Source organism: Schistocerca serialis, chromosome 1 (assembly GCF_023864345.2).
Source record: "Schistocerca serialis cubense isolate TAMUIC-IGC-003099 chromosome 1, iqSchSeri2.2, whole genome shotgun sequence".
NCBI lineage: Eukaryota > Metazoa > Arthropoda > Insecta > Orthoptera > Acrididae > Schistocerca > Schistocerca serialis.
The window spans coordinates 538,430,132-538,453,302 of record NC_064638.1 but is presented as its reverse complement, the minus strand read 5'-3'; the positions used below and the strand labels follow the sequence as shown (position 1 = coordinate 538,453,302).

At 43.8% G+C, this 23,171-nt stretch overlaps 1 protein-coding gene and 1 non-coding gene across 2 annotated transcripts in view; one reads left to right on the top strand and one right to left on the bottom strand.

Moving 5' to 3' along the window:
* LOC126411970 (sodium- and chloride-dependent glycine transporter 1-like) overlaps positions 1 to 23,171 on the top strand; it is a 212,944-nt gene that overhangs the window by 82,024 nt on the left and 107,749 nt on the right. Inside the window, exons 4-5 of the mRNA XM_050081410.1 lie at positions 1,233 to 1,446; positions 10,579 to 10,772. Coding sequence (XP_049937367.1) covers positions 1,233 to 1,446; positions 10,579 to 10,772 — 408 coding nt within the window. The remainder of the gene's footprint in view (positions 1 to 1,232; positions 1,447 to 10,578; positions 10,773 to 23,171) is intronic.
* Positions 7,759 to 7,833, bottom strand: Trnat-ugu (transfer RNA threonine (anticodon UGU)). The gene has a single exon. It is a non-coding gene; the product is annotated as a tRNA-Thr (tRNA).

Here is a 23,171-nt window from a genome sequence, read left to right as displayed (position 1 = left end):
CGGAGAGCATGACTGCGGTTACCCTTGACGCTGGATCACAGACAGGAGCGCCTGCAGTGACGTACTCAACGACGAACCTGGGTGCACGAATGGCAAAACGTCAGTTTTTTGGATGAATCTAGGTTCTGTTTACAGCACCATGACGGTGGCATCCGTGTTTGGCGACATCGCCGTGAACTCACATTCGAAGCGTGTATTTGTCATCGCCATACTGGCGTATCACCACGCGTGATGGTATGGGGTGCCATTGGTTACACGTCTCGGTCCCCTCTTGTTCGCATTGACGGCACTTTGAACAATGGAAAGCTACATCTCAGATGTGTTACGACCCGTGGCTCTACCCTTCCATCGATCCCTGCGAAACCCTACATTTCAGCAGGATAATGCAATACCGCATGTTGCAGGTCGTGTACGGGTCTTTCTGGATACAGAAAATGTTAGACTGCTGCCCTGGCCAGCACATTCTCCAGATCTCTCACCAACTGAAAACGTCTGGTCAATGGTGGCCGAGCAATTGGCTCGTCACAATACGCCAGTCACTATTCTTGATGAACTGCGGTATCGTGTTGAAGCTGCATGGGCAGCTGTACCTGTACGCGCCATCCAAGCGCTGTTTGACTCAATGCCCAGGCGTATCAAGGCCGTTATTACGGCCAGTGGTGGTTGTTCTGGGTACTGATTTCTCAGAATCTATGCACCCAAATTGCGTATAAATGTAATCTCATGTCAGTTCTAGTATAATATATTTGTCCAATGAATACTCGTTTATCATGTGCATTTCTTCTTGGTGTAGCAATTTTAATGGCCAGTAGTGTACTTTCCAGCTTGTAACGTAGCGGATGTTTTTCCGCCTTCCCTGTATCCAGTATAAGTCATCGTTACGTCGGCTCTTGGAACGCTAAACGCTTCACGTGCCTTGGTTACGGAAGCACGCACCATACAACCACGCACAGTTTGTCCAGTTTCGAGTTCAGTTGGCTCTGATCTAATGCACTTACTCGACAGGACACTTTTCTGATTGCGACTGGCAGTTGCAACTTGTTATGCTTACTATACAGGTGCCGTTAGTGGTCAAATACAACAGCGCAACCTGCGGGCTTGGCTAGCATCTGAATTTATGTTCATACACGAATTTCTAGCTTTGTTTTCGTATTTTTGTCCAACCTCTGTGCATAGAAATTATTCTATGCAGTCCATGTGTTAATGCTGTGGATGCTCCTTTTCCCCAACAGACTGCTACAGTGAATGGGAGAACCAGAGGTGCATGGATCTCGGCGTGCCGGAGGCGCCCATGACTTTCCACAATAGGACGTGCGTGCCGGTGGACACGCTGTGCAGCGAGCACTTCATGGCCATGAAGGACGCCCACACCTGCTCCAACGGAATCGCGGACGTCCCTCTGCGCTCACTCGTCAAGCGCGTGCTGTCTTCGGAGGAGTACTACAAGTACGCACTGCCCACTTGCTGCCACAACCGTGTTATCTTTATGCAGGCGATATTTGATTGGCCCCATCTCAGCTGTCTCAGCAGGCAAAGATCCTGATATCGCTCCTTTACATGCAACCGGGTTAAGATGTTACGCGTATTCTCACGTGCGAGGATCTTCAAAAAGTAAGTTACACATTATTATGGCAGACCAAGTAACGTTTATTACTTCAAAGTGTCACAGATACATGACACTATTTTTTAAAATAGTCACAAGTCTCTGTAAATCAACGTTCGTAACGTTCTACCAATTGCTCAATTCTTCCACTATAGAAATCTCTTCTTTGGTCAGCGAGCCGCTCAACAACCGCAGTGTGACCGTCCCGTCCTCACAGTTGGAAAATCTCCTTCCCCAGATGTTCTTCCTCGATCGCCTGGACATTGCCGTCTGTGGTCGAAGTCGACGGCCTTCCTCCCGGATCAGCATCCCCCACGACTCTGAGGCCTTGGTCAACTTGTTGGAACCATTTCACTACAGCTGGACGTGCCATTGCGTTTGGTCCGTACACTGCCAGAATTTCACCTTGAATCTGTGTGCAATGTGACGTTTTTCTCACAAGAATCGTATTATTCCGTATACTGCGGAGGGCCTTGCCAACTGATACTGTATTTCCCTCGTACACTGTGATTATCCATACCACAGCAGAACTTCCTTTGCAGGAAACGAGGCTCAGAATGCGCCACCCTCATTGCGATATCGTCTTAGCATGGGACGACGAGTGTAACTTACTTTCTGAAGCTCCTAAGTATAAAGGGCAGTCAAATGAAAATGAGAAAGATGCAAAGAAGTAAGTAAAGTCTTATTTATTTCAATATTAATCGTCATAACTGATAATACATTCATCCCACTGTGAGACAAGACGGTCAGTGCCTTGGTGGTAAAATGTCTGCGGTTGCCTACGCAACCACGATTGTACTCAGGAGGCACATCTTTGTCCGAATGATGTCGACGGCCACAAATGTGCTTCACAGCTTCAAAAATAGGGATATTGCGTGGAGAGAGATCGGGACTGCGTGGACGACTAATAGGGCTAACTACCGAAACTTCTGCAGCATAGTCGAAACATGTGGACTACGCTACAGAAGTTTGACTGGGAAGCCCTTACACACCCTCCATACAATCCCGATTATACATCATGTTTCGTAAGCAATCTCATTTGTAAAGTGACCATATATTCCTAAAATCCTACCACCAATTGAAGCTAACCTACGTTGCGTCTATGTGATCATTTCATTTCATATCCACACAAACTGTTGCGCCAAAATTTTTTGCATAGGCTGAATGATTCCAGCTGTGTCTAAGTGATATTGTAGTCATAGGGTACTACATTCTTGCCTTAGGCGAAGTGCAGAATTTTACGTCTGAAGATTTGAAGCAATTTCCCAGTCTTGCCACCACTTTGAAATCTTACCAAGATCTGACGGAATATTTGTGCGCTTTTTTCAGATACTACTTCATTGCAGATAACTGTAACACCTGCGAAAAGTGTGAGGTTACTGTAAATACTCTCTTCCACGTCAAATACTGCAATTCAGTGTGCCTTGCCCTTGCTGTTTCAATCAGCACACAGTCTCATTTATAAACTCCGTTCTGTAATTAAAAATTGCATAACGATACAATATACATAATGTGTTAATTTATATGTAGACCTTGCATTTCGCTATGAATTCCTAGATTCCTAGGAGTATATTGCAGCTTCGTCACTTTCTGATGGAGGAATGAATGTACCCCGTCTGTTTGCGTCTTGAGTAAATCCCGTGTGCAGGTGTGAGAAACTTTTCTAAATGTTGCCTAGCATGTATCTGAGTCGGGAAATCAGTACCATACCGGTATTCATCTACTGAGATATGGGAAAGCGCTCAAAAAATCCAGTTTGGCCTCCACATCCGGACCTAGTTAATTCTCTGGCGGATCGGTAATGTTGCCAGCGCGCCTCACCAACCCGGAAGTGGGCTCTTTAACGTACACGGCTAACTGGGCAAGTATATTACATATTGTGTAATCCATGGGACTGTGTTCTAAGAATTAAATAAAAAGCGAATGCACTCGAAATGTACCACACATTTGAGAATGGGAGAGAAACTAAAGGACGTAATGGTGGACAGAGAGGTGGCCTACTAGAAGATAGTCTCGGCTTGTTTCGCCAGTAGTCATACTGACCGATTCAGCCCACGTTGTATCAGTTACATGGAGTGATTGAGCGAATAGCTCTAATACTACACTGCATTCTGTTGCGTTATACCACCCTCTTAAGTTTGCGTTCAACTCTTATTATGTACAACGCTTTTCAACTCACTGTGGTTATCTGTACTTGTTACTTTATGTCATATAGTCATTGTGTATTGGCGCTGTTCTTATGGAACTTGACGGCCATATCCTTCCAACTATTCTACAGGGTGTTTCAAAAATGACCGGTATATTTGAAACGGAAATAAAAACTAAACGAGCAGCGATAGAAATACACCGTTTGTTGCAATATGCTTGGGACAACAGTACATTTTCAGGCAGACAAACTTTCGAAATTACAGTAGTTACAATTTTCAACAACAGATGGCGCTGCGGTCTGGGAAACTCTATAGTACGATATTTTCCACATATCCACCATGCGTAGCAATAATATGGCGTAGTCTCTGAATGAAATTACCCGAAACCTTTGACAACGTGTCTGGCGGAATGGCATCACATGCAGATGAGATGTACTGCTTCAGCTGTTCAATTGTTTCTGGATTCTGGCGGTACACCTGGTCTTTCAAGTGTCCCCACAGAAAGAAGTCACAGGGGTTCATGTCTGGCGAATAGGGAGGCCAATCCACGCCGCCTCCTGTATGTTTCGGATAGCCCAAAGCAATCACGCGATCATCGAAATATTCATTCAGGAAATTAAAGACGTCGGCCGTGCGATGTGGCCGGGCACCATCTTGCATAAACCACGAGGTGTTCACAGTGTCGTCTAAGGCAGTTTGTACCGCCACAAATTCACGAAGAATGTCCAGATAGCGTGATGCAGTAATCGTTTCGGATCTGAAAAATGGGCCAATGATTCCTTTGGAAGAAATGGCGGCCCAGACCAGTACTTTTTGAGGATGCAGGGGCGATGGGACTGCAACATGGGGCTATTCGGTTCCCCATATGCGCCAGTTCTGTTTATTGACGAAGCCGTCCAGGTAAAAATAAGCTTTGTCAGTACACCAAATGCTGCCCACATGCATATCGCCGTCATCAATCCTGTGCACTATATCGTTAGCGAATGTCTCTCGTGCAGCAATGGTAGCGGCGCTGAGGGGTTGCCGCGTTTGAATTTTGTACGGATAGAGGTGTAAACTCTGGCGCATGAGACGATACGTGGACGTTGGCGTCATTTGGACCGCAGCTGCAACACGGCGAACGGATACCCGAGGCCGCTGTTGGATCACCTGCTGCACTAGCTGCGCGTTGCCCTCTGTGGTTGCCGTACGCGGTCGCCCTACCTTTCCAGCACGTTCATCCGTCACGTTCCCAGTCCGTTGAAATTTTTCAAACAGATCCTTTATTGTATCGCTTTTCGGTCCTTTGGTTACATTAAACCTCCGTTGAAAACTTCGTCTTGTTGCAACAACACTGTGTTCTAGGCGGTGGAATTCCAACACCAGTAAAATCCTCTGTTCTAAGGAATAAACCATGTTGTCTACAGCACACTTGCACGTTGAAAACAGCACACGCTTACAGCAGAAAGACGACGCACAGAATGGCGCACCCACAGACTGCGTTGTCTTCTATATCTTTCACATCACTTGCAGCGCCATCTGTTGTTGAAAATTGTAACTACTGTAATTTCGAAAGTTTGTCCGCCTGAAAATGTACTGTTGTCCCAAGCATATTGCAACAAACGGTGTATTTCTATCGCTGCTCGTTTAGTTTTTATTGCCGTTTCAAATATACCGGTCATTTTTGAAACACCCTGTAAGTAGATTTGTCTGAGGCGTAAGGACGTTTATCTCATACAATGCGCCAAACGGATAACCACGATAAGACGGCACGGTACTGGGACTCCCAACACAATACTAAATTATCAAAAATGCGTATTGTCCATGATGAAACTAAAAAGCATACCTCTGGGTCAGAAGCCGAGGATGTGTAAGAGATTCGCGGTGGCCGGCCGCGGTGGCCGGCCGCGGTGGCCGGCCGCGGTGGCCGTGCGGTTCTAGGCGCTTCAGTCCGGAACCGCGTGACTGCTACGGTCGCAGGTTCGAATCCTGCCTCGGGCATGGGTGTGTGTGATGTCCTTAGATTAGTTAGGTTTAAGTAGTTCTAAGTTCTAGGGGACTGATGACCTCAGATGTTAAGTCCCATAGTGCTCAGAGTCATTTGAACCATTTTTTTGATTCGCGGTGAGGGGGAGCTGGACAGAGCAAGCAAGAAAAGACGGTTTAAAAATTATAGAAGATTTAAGTTGAGCTCGCGATGATAGATTAACTCAAAAATACCGTTCAAAACCCTCCAAGAGTTGAGAATGCTACTTAAAAATACAAGACCTGATTTAGACCAAATAAAACTTTCGCTTGCGACCAAGAGGAGGCCTTAATTTAAGAGGATAAAGTTGTTAAGCTATTAATTCTACGAACCGTCTGTTTTTTAAGTACGAGAATGGGCCTTTGAATTGGCAGAAAGAAATAAAATTTGTCACAGGTTTCATAAAAGAAAAAAAAAGGTTCAAATGGCTCTAAGCACTATGGGACTTAACATCTCAGGTCATTAGTCCCCTAGACTTAGAACTACCTAAACCTAACTAACCTAACGACATCACACACATCCATGCCCTAGGCGCGATTCGAACCTGCGACCGTAGCAGCCGCGTGGTTCCGGACTGAAGCACTTAGAACTGCTCGGCCATCACGGTCGGCTCATAAAAGAAGGCGTGGCATGAAAATACGGGCTTGCATAACCGAATGCTCGGTAACAAAAATAAAGAGGACACTAGATGTAATCAAAAAGAATATCAAAGCCGTTTACAGAACCTGCGTGGGGTCTTTTCTAAATGCGACTCATAGTTCGTCGTATATACTAGTACAACACAAATGAAAGTGGAATTACAGTGAAGGGTCTGCCGAAAATATCTCCAAAACGCACTAAACTGCACCACTCAGTCACATTAATGTGATCACCTGTAAGACGGCTGGCTAACTACCTTCTGCAGCGCGGACCGCTGCGAGACGAGCAGGAGGAGAGTCAGTGTGGTTGTCGAAGGTAACGACACGGATGTGGAACTATAATAACTCCGGTACTGTGGCCAACTGTGTTAGGTTTTCGGCTGAGGATCCTTGGCGCCAATAACTCGATCGAGGTGGTCCCACAGGCTGTCGATTGGATATAAATCCGGGGACTTCTGTGACTCAGTAAACTCATCTTGATGCTCATCGAACCACGCACGTAAGCTGGAAGCGGCGTGACAAATTGCATTGTCCTGCCGGTAGATGTCATAGCGCCGAGGAAAAATAAACAGCGTGTACGGATGACACGGTCCCCAAAGATAGGCGAATACTTTTCTTGATCCATTGTGCCTTCCAGAATGACCCCATGACAAGATCACCCAGGGAATGCTGCGAAAATATTCCCCAGACCATAAAGATCCCTCCTGTGGCCTAGATGCTTACGACGAGTGCTTCAGGATATTTACTTGCAGACGTTTCACACCGATGGAGCATAAAACGTGATTCCCTGCAAAGATCACCTATCGCCACTCACTGGATGTCAAGTGCGATAATGGCGTGCAGATTCCAGCCGTAGTCGCCACTGAACAGGAGTCAGTTTGGGTACGTGAACGAGGCGCCTGCTGCGGAGGCCCACACGCAGCAACGTTCACTGAACGATCGTTGAGGAGACACTGTTGGCAGCTTCCTTGGTTCATTTGGGTGATCAGCTGCTCAACAGTGGCAGGGCTCTGCAGTCATCGTTCACCGCTGTCATCTGTGGTCCGTGGTGCACCACAGTTGCCCCGGCGTCAGTTTTGGATTGCGCCATTTTGCCATTCACGGTATACTTCAACCTCGTCGGCACGCGAACAGTTCAAAAACTTGGGTACTTCGGAAATGCTTCCTCTCTTGGTGCGAAAGCCAACGATTATGCCCTTTTGGACATCAGATAACGCGCTCCTTTTCCACAATGCGAGAACGACTAAACTATATGAATATGCCACTGGTGACCGTGCAGCTCTCTAGAATGAAATTACAATTAAATCAATACCATTAGCTGCTGACGGGCGTTGATATACATCAAGGGGGACAATTGAAAATGTGTGCCCCGACCGGGACTCGAACCCGGGATCTTCTGCTTACATGGCAGACGCTCTATCCATCTGAGCCACCGAGAGCACGGAGGATAGTGCGACTGCAGGGATTTATGCATACGATTTGCCTGAACTCTTACGAGAGTCGGTGGATTGTCTGCCGCGAGTAATGGGTATAATGGCAGGGGCACTACGAATGCAGTGTGTGGACTATAAGTTGAGAATTTGCGTCTCACAGGGAGCGTGCAAGGGATAAATCCCTACAGTCGCACTATCCTCTGTGCCCTCGGTGACTCAGATGGATAGTGTGTCTGCCATGTAAGCAGGAGAACCCGGGTTCGAGTCCCGGTCGGTGCCCACATTTTCAACTGTCCCCGTTGATGTATATCAACGCCCGTCAGCAGCTAATGGTATTGATGTAATTATAATTTCAACGACTAAACTATTTTCCGCGTCCCCCCCCCTCCCCCCGCTCTCTACATGACACGCTTTATACACCCCCCACTAACAGTGAAGCGATCGACCGGTTGTGAGTGGCTATTACACGTTGTCCTTCAACATAGACCATGGTCACATTAATGTGACGGGACCATACATTTTTCTTAAATAAAATGTGAACAGCATTACGTATCTTACTAATTTTGAGTATTTTGTGGCTGAACAGATATGGTATACCAGTCTAATGTTGGGAAATGGCATCGGACAATATAATAATTTTAATTTTCACGGGCCTTCTGTGTATGTGAGGAAAGATATAAGCACTTTATCTCTCATGAATAGTAGGTCCGTCAAAATTAATGATAATAAATTAGACGGTGTAATAAATTAAACAGTATTATGTACCCATCACGGTAGTCGCGCTGCCGTGTTCGCCTCGGATTGAATCCACCCACGGATTAACGAAGAGGACGGCATATTGGTCAGCCTGGATGTGGCTTTTAGGCGGTTTCCCACATCCGACTGGGTGAATTCTGGGCTCGTACTCACGTCCTGCCTCAATTACACGAATAGGCAAATATGTAGAAAACGTTTCCACTGTTTCACAGTCTACGCGCAGACATCTGCGGTACGCAAATTACATCCCAGGCGAAGGGGTGAAGGGGCCGGCGACGGGAGGGGCACAGGGACTGCCAACAGGAAGGGTACCTCCGAATATTAACAATGCCAAATCCGACAATAACAGAAACTGAATCCATACCGGTAGAGGAAAAACAAAAAGAAGAGACTAGACCAGTGTTTCCCAGCCTGTGGTTAACTATCCCTGAGGGATAAAATGAAATTTTTTGAGGGGTAAAAATAAAATAGTTGGATTGTGTTTCTGTCGTGAAACTAAGTTATTTTTAATATATCAGTACTATTGTCATTATTCATAAGACTGTATTACTTGTTACATTACGTGCTAATAATTACAGTTTTTTCAGATAGTACCATGAATGTGAAACGAATGTGGAAACATCTTCCTCAAAGAGTCCAACCACTATGGTAAACACATACTTTTTGCTTTGTACCATACATATAATATGTTTCGGTATCGCATGAGAATCCATTCTCTGAGTTGTAGGTAGTTTCTGCAATGGATTAAACATAGCTTCATTACTGACTTCGCAACGGATACACGAACTACCTGTAATAGACATCACAATACAATAGTAAGTATGTAATGGTTGTTACATTGCCGTGAGACCTGCACGAATTATTATTTTTATTATTAATATTATTATTATTCTTATTATTATGGCGATCGGTCTTGCCGCAGTGGTACCACCGGTTCCCGACAGATCACAGAAGTGAAGCGCTGTCAGGCTGGGCTAGCACTTGGTTGGGTGACCATTCGGTCTGCCAAGCGCTGTTGGCAAGCGGAGTGCACTCAGTCCTTGTGAGGCAAACTGAGGAGCTACTTGATTGAGAAGCAGTGGCTCCGGTCTCGTAAACGGACATACTGCCGGGAGAGCGGTGAGCTGACCAAGTGCCCGCTCCATATCCGCATCCGGTGACGCCTGTGGGCTGACAATGACACGGCGGCCGGTCAGTACCGTTAAGCCTTCATGGCCATTTCGGGCGGAGTTTAGTTATATTTTTATTATTAGTGGCGGTGGTCACACACAAAGCATTACTGCCTGAAGTCCTCCAATTTCTGTCAGTTCAGACGTAAGGAGGACAGCAACCAAGAGCTTTGCAAACATGAAGTATAGTGCACTCGTTTTAATTTGGTTGATTTTAAATGGGGATGCAGGATAAGGATACAGCAAGTGTCGGCGGGGAGAGGAGCGATGCAGAGGCAACGTGATTGGTAACAAATGTCTATTTTCAATGTGCCTCGGTAGCATTTTTAGCTGAGAAGGAGTTGATGGTAGCAGATGATGCACTGAGACTTGCTTCGTCATTCCGTAAAAAAAAGGGTGTTCGAAATAATCAATACTGTCTCCTTGAATTATTAGTTCGTGGTTTAATAAAACACAAACACTAAATGTAATTTGTGTTCGAAGAAAATTGTCTTTCATTTCTAAGTTTAGGTAGACGCTAGTGGTGGCGGTGGGCGACGGGGGGGGGGGGGGGGGCGGGCGACGGAGGGGGTTACCAGCTAAAATCTGTTTGCAATCAGCGGTAATGGTTCGAAGAAAGTTTGGGGACTACCGGAGACAGTATTATACAGCAGTTAAAAATAGTAAAGTAGTTGTTGACTGCTCGTAGCAAAATATACAACTGCAGTTGCTTAAGCTACCATCATTCCCCCATCCTCCCCTAAAGAAGAAGGCTTGATTAAACAGTGTAATTGTATAGAAAACTAGAGCGACTGTTAACACAAAATGTTCGCCTTGCTTCCCTACAGCGACTTCGCGATGGGCATCAAAGGCGCGACGTGGGAGCGGTGGGGCGACGTGCACTGGCCGCTGATGGGCTGCCTGGCGCTGGCCTGGCTCATCGCCTTCCTCTGCGTCTTCAAGAGCGTCAAGACCACCGGCAAGATCGTCTACTTCACCGCCATCTTTCCCTACTTCGTGCTGCTGGCGCTGCTCATCAGAGGTACCTGCACGTCGCGCTCACGCTAACATTTTAACATCCAGGTGAAAGCCTCCTACATCCTGTTTCAGTTTACTCTGAGAACATAACTGGTATGCCTTGATTTTTTTGACCCAGAAATGTAAAAGAGTTACTGATGGGTACGTGAAAGTTGTCTCCCGATCTGATAAATCCTGTATCTGAATGTTGTAGAGATACCACCTCCCCCTCCCCCCCTCCCCTCTCCCCCAAACAGTCACTCCTTCATTCTGCGCAAGGATAACTGATTGCGAAACAAACTATTTGGCCCTGTTTCTAATGACGATTCATAGGTTGGTCCGTTCACGTAATTAAAAATATATTGAATAATTCCGCCCAAAAACGTTATTAAGTGCAGGGTATTCTAATGTGGGTTTATAGTTACTGAAATGAGAGCGGGATGTACGATCATAATCAGGTAAAAAGAAGAAATAAATCCAGTCTTCAGATATTATAACAATAGGTGACTATTCAAATACTTGACAAATACAACAATTTCCACGAATAATTAGTTGGCAAAGTTGAAGTGGGCTGACTATCCAAACACATTAGCTAACTTGTGGTACACTACTCGAGTAACAGAAATCTTATGTAGAATCCTGTTATGGGCTCTGTGCAGATAGGTGAGGTGCTGGGGACGGGGGAGGTTGCCGGAGCTGCCAAATTAGCAAATACCGCGCTCGTTTTGTCTGGAGTCAGCTGCACTGCATTTAGGAGTGTTGACCACCCTGAAAAGCTGCAGTTGTGGACAATGTTCTTATAAGCCGCGAAATTAAACTCGAGTTACACTGACCGGTGGTGCGGATAAACTCTGTCCGGGCTACCGACACAGTGATTCGTCCACTCTCCAGGCTCCACTTCACGTCTTCTCTCTTCAGCAGTCCAGAATGGAGTCCCAAAAAAATTCCGTTCTCTACCAAAACTCCCAAAAAATTAAGAAGCGCTGACCCCACCAAGTCGCATGGCTGCCAATAGCAGCTCGTCGCAGACCATAGTGCCAGTCACAAGTGTACTAATCGCCTCAAACAACCCCACCAAAACTCCACGAAAAATCTTATTCCAATTGAAAGGCTTGCTCCCAGAAACTAACGGCGCAATGTTATACAGCAAGCGCCACCAACTCCATACCAGTCAGCATGATCTTTTAAAGTGCATGCGGGAAGACCTCGACGGGGGAAGAGTAACCGAAATAGAAAATACTGTGCCTACGTGAGGCGCCAGTCACCGAGCCACGATTCTGCGCTACTGGCCATCAAAATTGCAACACCAAGAATAAATGCAGATGATAAACAAGTATTCATTGGACAGATATATTATACGAGAACTGACATGTGATTACATTTTCACGCAATTTGGGTGCATAGATCCTGAGAAATCAGTACCTAGAACAACCACCTCTTGCCGTAATAACGGTCTTGATACGCCTGGGCATTGACTCAAACAGAGCTTACAGGTACAGCTGCCCATGCTGCTTGAAAACGATACCACGATTCACCAAGAGTAGTGACTGTCGTATTGTGATGAGCCAGTTGCTCGGCCACCATTGACCAGACGTTTTCAATTTGTGAGAGACCTGGAGAATAAGCTGGCCAGGGCAGCGGTCGAACATTTTCTGTATCCAGAAAGGCCCGTACAGGATCTGCAACACGCGGTCGTGCATTATCCTGCTCAAATGTAGGGTTTCGCAGGGATCGAATGAAGGGTCGTAACACATCTGAAATGTAACGTCCACTGTTCAAAGTTCCGTCAATGCGAACAAGAGGTGACCGAGACGTGTAACCAATGGCACCCCATACCATCACGCCGGATGATACGCCAGTATGGTGATGACGAATACACGCTTCCAATGTGCGTTGACTGCAATGTCACCAAACACGGATGCGACCATCACGATGCTGTAAACGGAACCTGGATTCATCCGAAAATATGACGTTTTGCCATTCGTGCACCCAGGTTCGTCGTTGAGTACACCATCGCAGGCGCTCCTGTCTGTGATGCAGCGTCAAGGGTAACTGCGCAGCCATGGTCTCCGAGCAGATACTCCATGCTGCTGCAAACGTCGTCGAAATGTTCGTGCAGATGGTTGGTGTCTTGAAAACGTTCCCATCTGTTGAGTCAGGGATCGAGACGTGGCTGCACGATCCGTTACAGCCATGCGGATTAGATGCGTGTCATCTCGACTGTTAGTAATACGAGGCCATTGGGATCCAGCACGGCGTTCAGTATTACCCTCTGAACCCACCGATTCCATAGTTTGCTAAGTCATTGGATCTCGACCAACGCGAGCAGCAATGTCGTGATACGATAAACCGCAATCGCGTTAGGCTACAATCCGACCATTATCAAAGTCTGAAACGTGATGGTACGCATTTTTCCTCCTTACACGAGGCATGACAACAATGTTTCACCAGGCAATGCCGGTCAACTGCTGTTTGTGTATGAGAAATCGGTTGGAAACTTTCCTCATGTCAGCACGTTGTAGGTGTCGCCACCGGCGCCAACCTTGTGTGAAAGCTCTGGAAGCTAATCATTTGCATATCACAGCATCTTCTTCCTGTCGGTAAAATTTAGTGTCTGTAGCACGTCATCTTCGTGGTGTAGCAATTTTAATGGCCAGTAGTGTGAGAACGCAACGATACAAAGTCGACCACCCTGGTCCAGGCTTCACGGCACAACGCTGGTAGATTCCATGCATTCCTCACTGCCTTTCCTCTGGCCGAGAGGAAGCCGAGGGCGCCTTTGAGAGAGAGCATTCACGACTACCGCCATTGTTACACTAGCCCCACCTCCCTGGAACCAGGCGGACGCGGCCGCACACAGCTCTCCCAAGCACCTCTCTCACACAGAATGTCCACCAACAAATCTTGGAAAACGGAGCAAATGGAGTAAGACTCATCGCTTGATTTAATTCGAGCAAGGAGTAATGGAAGCCCTTGATATCCGATTACCTTCCTGTTGTCATCCTCCGGAGGAGCAATTAAAGAAAGAAATTAAAGAGGACTAGAGTGTTTGTCGTCTCTCAAATGAACAAGAACGTGATATGATTTGTATTTATGGAATATTCGGAAATAGGCAGAACTTCTGTAGTACAACGATAACCATTAGGGAATCCTGAACATACGTTTAAGTAATGCAGATATATGACCAAGACATTCAAACCTTCCAATACAGTCCGAAAGTGAAATGCGTCCTCTCTTATAGACAAAATGCGTGCCTAAAATAAATTAAAAAGCAGTGCCCTCATCAGGCAAGATAATGCTCACTACCTTTTTGAACTCAGAGGTCCGCCACTCATCGAATTCCGCGAACTCAGAAAAACCATTAACAGTGACGTGTACTCTGAGACATTCTGTACGCTATGCAAGTCTATCAAGATCAATTGGTCTGAGCTGCTCATGGAGGGAGTGAGTCTGCTCCACGATAACGCACGTCCTCATATCTCCAAAGTCATACAAATTGTAATGCTCAAATTCAAGTCGGAGCAGCTTGAGCAGCCGACATACAGCCCGGGAATGTTACCATGCGACTTCCATTTATTCCACTAAAAAATCATCTCAAAGGGAAGGCACTTCAACTCCGGCGATGAACTGAAGGACACAGTAGGGGACTGGCTCCTATCACTGCCACAGGAATTCTGGGAATAGGGAATCCTTCGGGTCATGAAACAGTGCGTTAGTTTAGCTCATGCCACTGGCGATTACTTCTCAAAAAAGACATCACTTATATCTATAGTGTTTGTTTCGTATCTTTTCTTATGAGCACTCCTCACGCTTGCTGTAACGTGTATGCAGAGAGATAAGCACATTGTCTGCCGTCGGCAGTTTATTAGAATAATGATTCCAATGAAGGTAGCAGGTATTCAGTGAACGAGGACTAATAATAACACCTTCAGAGTGTCTTTAAGTGTCTTTACCCAAGTGCAAGTGGTTTCGGTGCTGCACTGCGTCGTCATCTGGCCCAATGTACATCAATATCAAAGTAGCATTTGTCATCCAAGGTTAAAATAAATGCTATCAAATGCTCTCTCCTTAATAAACAGAACGACAACTCAAATCACTTAAGCAATCACATTAAGAATTAGACAAGGGAAACCGTACATAAATCGTAATTTATTCCGTCCAGTTATAAAATCAACAATAAACTTTAAAAGAGCAACAAAGCAGATCTGTTGCTTAATAGAAGTAGCTATTCATAGAGGAAATATACCTTAGAGAATATACATTAACACTAATTGTGAATTCAAAATGTCTACAGAAAGAGACTGCTGCTCAGTGAAAGTATCAAATCGTATATACAAAGTACACCAATCAATCAGTACAAACACGTACAATGTATTTAACCATCGATATTTGCCTGTAGCAGTTAATCCAAAAATGTACTGACTGTCTACGAAGTTCCACTATATGTGCCTAATATAGTCGAATGTAAAATGTGACAAGGTGGTTCTTAAATAACATGCGTAAAAATACAAGTGGCGATCAGAAAGTTTCCGTTTGAGGGAATTGGTGCAGCGTACATGCAACCCAGCGCGTCTCTGATGCAGGTGTATAAATCTCTCATGTAGGCAAGGCGGTAGATGCCACGTTTTCCGCCTCGCTTTCCGCATCCGCTTACCTTCCCCCACAACGATCTTTTATCAAATCATTAAATTCCCATCTTTCCTTACTCACATTGAATACCTCCGAATAACCTACAATATCTGTTAAACTATTGTGTTCCCTCTCCTTTCCAATCATAGTATGCTGCTAGGCCTCTACCTACATATCTCACCAACCGTTCACCTGCACACTCTCCACGGCCTCTTCCAAGAAAATTTCAGACGTCTCCCTTTCCCAGACCACGAACTCTGCCCCGACATATACTCTTCCTTCCAATTCTGACCCTCTCCCCCACTCTATCCACTCCACCTCCTTTTCGCCTTCTCTCTTGCCCTTCCCCCCCCACCCCCCCTTTTATTATCAGATCTTTTGATCAGAATATCAGCTATCCCTCTCTCCTTGTACCCGCAGCCACCGCTGTCTCGTCACCATCTCTTACCAGTCCTCATCCCTCATCATCACCACTATCCTATCTTCCTCCGTAACCACCCTTCTTTTCGTCTACAATCTACCATCCAAGGGCAGTTCCTTCTCCAGTTTTAGTGAAAATGCATGGTGTTCCGTTATTAATGGTCAGTGTTTCTTCTGTCGTGTTCAGTTCTTTTTCGAAGTATTTAGTGTTCTTCAAATGTTTCTTAAGTGTTTTTAAATGTGCTGTCTGCCCACATTTTTATCGCTGTCTTTAAACAATTCATGTAGACAGCGTTATATTATTTACATTCTTTCAGTAACATCACCTTTTAAAATAATTTTAAATTAATAGCACATACATCTCCTTGGTTTTTCCTTCTTTATTTTAGCATATAAGTTAGAGACAAGTTTCACTGGCTGAAGAGCCGGTTGTTTGTACCGCTGCCAGCCTTCTCCCTCCCCACTCCCACATGAGGTGAGGGGGGGATGAAATATCAAGGGGTTAGAGTGGCCTTCGAACGGAAACTTTTTCAAAGGTCCGTAGTATTGTGTTTGTGTTGGGGTTATATATGTTTACGATTGTTGTGTTTTTCCTACCACTTACCAAGCTCATTTATCTATAAACTATTCATCTGCGTACAACCGATGTGTAAGAGTAAAAATATTTAAACATTTTAGAACGACAATTCACTGAAGAAGAAATACCACGCTACGTACAATTATCACCAGAAGAGTCACATGTGAGATGTTATTTACAAACAGCCGAACATTTGCTCGAAACATCTTAAATGATTCAGTATTTGCTGAATAATATTTTCCTAAGTAGAAGTTTCTCTGTTGTTGTGTGTTCTTTCCTTTTTCATCATTGTAGTGCAAATGTGGTGTTTCAATGGAATGGAGACAAACTGCTAGAAACAATAAATACGTGGTAGTATCTATGGAATTAGTTGGAATGGCCGCATGAAACAAACAGTAGGAAAGTAGATGCCAGACAGAGATTTAAACAAAGAATTTTAGGGAAATGTAATTCATCCACTAAAGAAGTGGCTTACAAAGCGCTTGTTCGACCGATTCTTGAGTATTGTTCACCAATCTGGGACCCTTAGCAAGTAGGACTGACAGAAGAGACAGAGAAAATGCAACGAAGAGTGGCGAGTGTTAGATTACATAGATGCTCAACAAACTACGCTACGCTACAAGAGAGGTGGTGTGCATCACGGAGAGGTTTACTACTGAGATTTCTAGAGAGCACTTTTCGGGAAGAATCGGATAAAACAATACTTCCACCAAGATACGTTTTCGCGGAATGACAACGACGAGAAAATTCGAGAAATTAGAGCTCTTAAGAGCCTTACCGACTGTCTTTCTTCCCATACACCACTCGCGAATGGAACAAGTATGGGAGCTGTTCAATTGGTGGTACCAAATTCCCTTCGCCACGCACCAGATGGCTTTCGGAGTATTGATGTAGGTATAGATTAAAATTCAGGACTTATCGCGGGAAAGCTCTGGATAATTTGATAACTGTGGATCTCTATATTATATTCTAGACAGTGAAGATAAGCAAAACTTACATATCAGGTCTTGATGTTGCCCTTGCCTACTGTGCATACTGTTTCTTTCCGCTTTTTGTCGAGTGGTATTTCATTTATGACTCTCGTGAATCTGCTGGTCATATTTGTATCTTACGGTGCGTTATTTCTTCACTGAGTTTATAACAACGCTTGTAGATTTTATGTTTTGTCATCTTTTCTTGGGAATAGAAGGGCACGCCTATAACGCTGCATGAACTCGCTGCACTCTTGAATGGCTTCTGTAGCATCTAGCTACACATTCGCAAAAAACAACAAATTTCCACTTTGAGAACACTTCAGATTTCATATGTATTTTCTCTCCAACATAATCGCATGTAAACCTGTAGGATAATCCTTTGGCTATCATACTATAATTGCAACCTCTCGGGTCAGGAGGCCAGTGGGCATCAAGGTTTTGCAAATGGTTCAAATGGCTCTGAGCACTATGGGACTTAACATCTATGGTCATCAGTCCCCTAGAACTTAGAACTACTTAAACCTAACTAACCTAAGGACAGCACACAACACTCAGCCATCACGAGGCAGAGAAAATCCCTGACCCCGCCGGGAATCGAACCCGGGAACCCGGGCGTGGGAAGCGAGAACGCTACCGGACGACCACGAGATGCGGGGTAAGGTTTTGCAGGTATGGCAGTGACGTTACAAGCTCTGAGGGTTGGGGAGTGTTTCCGCCTTACGATCGAAGGTGTCAGCGAAACAGCGGTATAAAATTTCAGTAACGTGATTGTCACAATTAATATTGTCCTCTCCAGCGATCAGAGAATGAACCGAGGTGCTCGTTCAGGTGTCGGCGAGGAATGCTAGACACAGCAACCCAGCAGCTCACGTAGATTGCGGCTGGTTAGGCACATTGCTTGACAGCGATGTGGCGCGGGATGCAGCAGCGGGAGCGAGCAAGGCGACCGGCAGACGCGGCTCTGTGAATGCGTCGGGCCTCAGCGCTCTTGAAGATGGACGCATGCTTAGACCTGCACCCACGGTATCTCCCGGATGGCGGTTGTTATGAAGGTAAAAGCTCAGGGCTCCCTCAGCAAATGCAGCATAGAGCCATGAAGGGCCACAAAGCCAGCAAAAGACGGCAGCTTGCAATCAGGTGGTTTGCCCCTGGACCAGAGGAAGGGCTAGTAGGTCTGCATCTTGTATCAGTCATCACTGTGATCCGTCAGTAGCAGCAGCGTGGACCGATGAAGTCCAACCACAGCCGGCAGGCTACAGTCTCGTAGTCTTCACACAGCAAGCAGCACATCACGGTTCGCCAGTAGAGTTAACCTGTAACTAACGAGACTGTAATTCCGTCGGGATCGGTGATGCAGGCGGGATGAGCTAACACTGAGGATGAGATGTCTGAAGCAGGATTATTTAAATCCAGACATCGCATCTTTGTTGCAGGTTAGGCGGTCATTTTCCCGCACTTAACCAGAAATATCAGCAGTTCTGTTCGCACCATGGTGTCTCAATTACGGTCGGTTTTCCCTGCTTATGCATTTCACATCAGTGCTGAGTTCACCTGTGACCTAGGGCAGCAGGCACGGTAGCTCGGCGTATTCGATCAGAGGGCTATCTGCCCTCTCTAATAAAAAAAGTGGCTGAGTGAAGCGTTTAGCGATGAACTGGGAGAGATGTCATGTGATGTCCGCCAGAACAGGCGATGAGAAATCTCACCGGCCTGACTTCGCTGTTTCGCTACTGAATCTAGCTCTTTCCAACATATTACATTAGTATTCCCTCACGAAGACTCAGATTTTTACAGAAATGTTTCATTTAAATATTTAGATAGATAACATTAACATAAAATGTTCGATTGCTTATCACGATTTTTACAAACATCCTGCACAAATTGTCTCCCCATCGTCGTACTGAAATAATCATTAATAACGTTATAGTGACAAGACACAATGTAAATGCAAATGCGATGTCGTTCGAACAGAGGTTGAGCACCTGTGAAGATTCATCAACCATCGGATTATTTTAAATTTTCGAATATTCCATAGATCATAATTTTGACTTTTCACTGCGATGTGAGAGGAATCAGCTTTACAAGTATCGTAGTCTTTCATAGTGAGAAATAAGGCAACATGCTGACCATTTAACTGATTGTCTTAAGTTGTTTTTTTTTCGCTTACCATAACAAATTGATTTATATTTATGTTCAGTTTCTCTCTCTCTCCCCCCCCCCCCCCCCCCCCACACACACACACACTTTTATTACTAAAATTTCAGAAATTCTCCAATCGCGCAGAAGGAATTGTGAAACAGATGTTTGGGGCTAATTTTACTATCTATTAAACTATCCACATCACTTAACTATAAGACAGAGGCTCTTACAGCCCAACGCCTCACTCTTGTCAGTTCTACACCAAGGCTGAATATAGGATAGTGTAAATCAATTGTCCTAAAATTATCAATTTTACTCTTATTTCAATTCAAATAAATGACCTTCATGGATGTCAGAATGAAACATCTCCTTATTTTATAATCATTGCAGGTCCCTTTGATAGCTGTGAACCCCCAGTCTTTGAATGGTTTGTCCACTATAAGTTGTGTCTCACTACTATATGTCCAGATGTAACACATATCGATTGTAAACTTATCTTTTAAGAGAGACCAGAAACTTAATTTTAGAAAATTTATTCACTTTATCAAAAGCATTCCACAATATTTTTACTGTTCTTTTTCTTTCTCTCGCTGTTTCTGCACTTGACGTCTTCAGCTGCTTTAAGTTAACTAATTCTATGACTGAAGTGACAACTTATACTATTTTTTCAATATACTCGTTACACGATATTTTAGGCTTATTTTAATTTCAAATGTGCATAGATTCGTTGTTGAAGAGTGTTGCCATCAGGAAAACGGCAGTTGCTTGTAACAAAGACCTTGACAAAAAGATATGGTATAGGCCTACTTTGAGCAAAGATGCAATTTGTTCTTTCTTACATGTATTAAAGTCGATATAAGGGCAAATATTTTAATCAGACTGGCGACAACATGAGAGCACAAAATAAAATAAATAAATTACCACAAGAACAAATTTCAAGTGATCTGATGTCTTATTTCTACTCGTATATTAACGTATAATACAGTCAGTTTACAGCAAGTATTGTAATCAAGATTGGCATTAACATGAATGCCCAGGAATCAGTACAACAGAGTTATTGTATTTGCAATGAGATACAGCTGTTTGTATGACTAGGACCTTTATATTGAAATTTAAATTTTAAATAATAACAAATCTTCAAATGAACTGTTGGCGTATTTCTGTTGTTACTTTAACATGATCTGGAATATTATTAGTAAGAGTAGATTCTGTTTATTTTAGCTAAAGGAAATATGTATAAAGTTATAGTATTTGTAATGGACTAAAGCTGTTTCTATGACCGTATAGCTTATATTGAAAAACCAAAAACAAAAGTTCAAGTCAACTGTTGACTTATTTTTGTTCTTACATTAATGTGATCTGGAATATTGGTAAATGTAGCTTCTGTTTGTTCCAGCTAGACGTAATATGTATGAAAGTACTGATTTATGTTAACTGTAGAGGACTTTACCATTTAGAAATATAGTATGGGTTTTATTCTGTGATAGGTTATTTATATTGACACCAGTGTAGTTAGAATGTAAGGATGGGGATAAGGGGGTTAGGGAGGCGGGGGGGGGGATGTGGAGGCAGTGTAGGGTTGGTTGAGTGGTTACTTGTTTTGAACTAGTAAATCTTCAAAGTTCTGAAGAAAAAATTTGTTTCTTAGTTTAGTTTGGTCACTGAGTAGGTAATCAGATACTGTATTTGTGTAGATAAATATTTCAATTTCTTCAAGAAGTTCAAGTATCGTGCCTTTGTTGGCAAAATGGAGTGTTTGGAGATTTTGTTCTATGTTGTTTGCAGGATAATTGTGCTGGGCAAGATGTGAGGCAAAGCTGAATTTATTCAGGTTGTGAAGACAGAGTGCATCTATGTGTTCTTTAAATCTTGTTGTGAAGCTTCTACCTGTTTGTCCATTGTAGAAGCTTGGACATGAGTTGAAGATGAGCTTGTATACATCTGACTTTTGATACTCTTATATAGTGGTTTTGGTGCTGTGTATGATTTTATTTTGTATTTTGTTGTTGGTGAAGAAGCTTATTTTTATGTTGTATGTCATGAAGAGGTTGGAAATTTGGTGAGAAATCTTCTCTAGGAAAGGCAGGCTTATAAATGTGGTCTTCTTGTTTTTGGGTGGTTGTTCAGCAGTTGGTTGATTTACTTTTGCTCTATGGATTAGTTTATCTATTATTACAGGGTTGTAACCATTGCTGGAAGCAATTGATTTAATAATTTCTTTTTCTTTTTGCCTTTCACTTATGTCCATTGAGATTTTGAGCATGTGATTAACCATTTTATGTTGGTCTGGATGGCAAGAGGATTTGTGTGTAGTAATATTGGTGGTTGCTGGCTTTCTGAAAATTTTAAATTTCTGTTTTTGATTTTTATTTGAAATTTTTAAATAAAGATAGTTAGTGCCTTCTGGTGTTTCATGTTCTACTGTGAATTGAATTTTGTTGTGTAATTTATTAAGTTCTTTGGTTAGACTTTCTATTTCTTCTGTTGCTCAATTGCACAGAATGAGAGTGTAATCAACATAGCGTTTGTAGTAAAGCAGCTTATCTTTTAGTTGCGTTTGGGATCTAAAAAAGTTGTTTTCAAGATTATTAACATATATGTCTGCTAGTAGGCCAGCAAGCCATTGCCAACCCATATTCCTGAATGTAAAACTTGTTGTTGAACAGGATGTAATTGCCAGTCTGATTAAAATATTTGCCCTTATATCTACCATAATACATGTAAAAAAAGAATAAATTACATCTCTGTTCAAAGTAGGCCTATGCCATATCTTTTTGTCATGATTTTTGTTACAAGCAACACTGGAATAGCACATGCTGGATGCTGGCAAAGTTTCGCTGTCAGAGTGTAAATTAATATACAGTGTAGTCCATTGATCGTGACTGGGACAAATATCTCACGAAATAAGCGTCAAACGAAAAAACTACAAAGACGAAACTTGTCTAGCTTGAAGCGGGAAACCAGATGGCGCTACGGTTGGTTCGCTAGAGGGCGCTGCCATAAGTCAAATGAATATGAACTGCGTTTTTTAGAATAGGAACCCCCATTTTTATTACCTATTCGTGTAGTACGTAAAGAAATATGAATGTTTTAGTTGGCCTACTTTTTCGCTTTGTGATAGATGGCACTGTAATAGTCACAAACATATGGCTCACAATTTTAGACGAACAGTTGGTAACAGGTTGTTGTTGTTGTGGTCTTCAGTTCTGAGACTGGTTTGATGCAGCTCTCCATGCTACTCTATCCTGTGCAAGCCTCTTCATCTCCCAGTACCTACTGCAGCCTAGATCCTTCTGAATCTGCTTAGTGTATTCATCTCTTGGCCTCCCTCTACGATTTTTACCCTCCAAGCTGCCCTCCAGTACTAAATTGGTGATCCCTTGATGCCTCAGAACATGTCCTACCAACCGATCCCTTCTTCTGGTCAAGTTGTGCCACAAACTCCTCTTCTCCCCAATTCTATTCAATACCTCCTCATTAGTTATGTGATCTGCCCATCTAATCTTCAGCATTCTTCTGTAGCACCACATTTCGGAAGCTTCTATTCTCTTCTTGTCTAAAGTATTTATCGTCCATGTTTCACTTCCATACATGGCTACACTCCATCCAAATACTTTCAGAAACGACTTCCTGACATTTAAATCAATACTCGATGTTAACAAATTTCTCTTCTTCAGAAACGCTT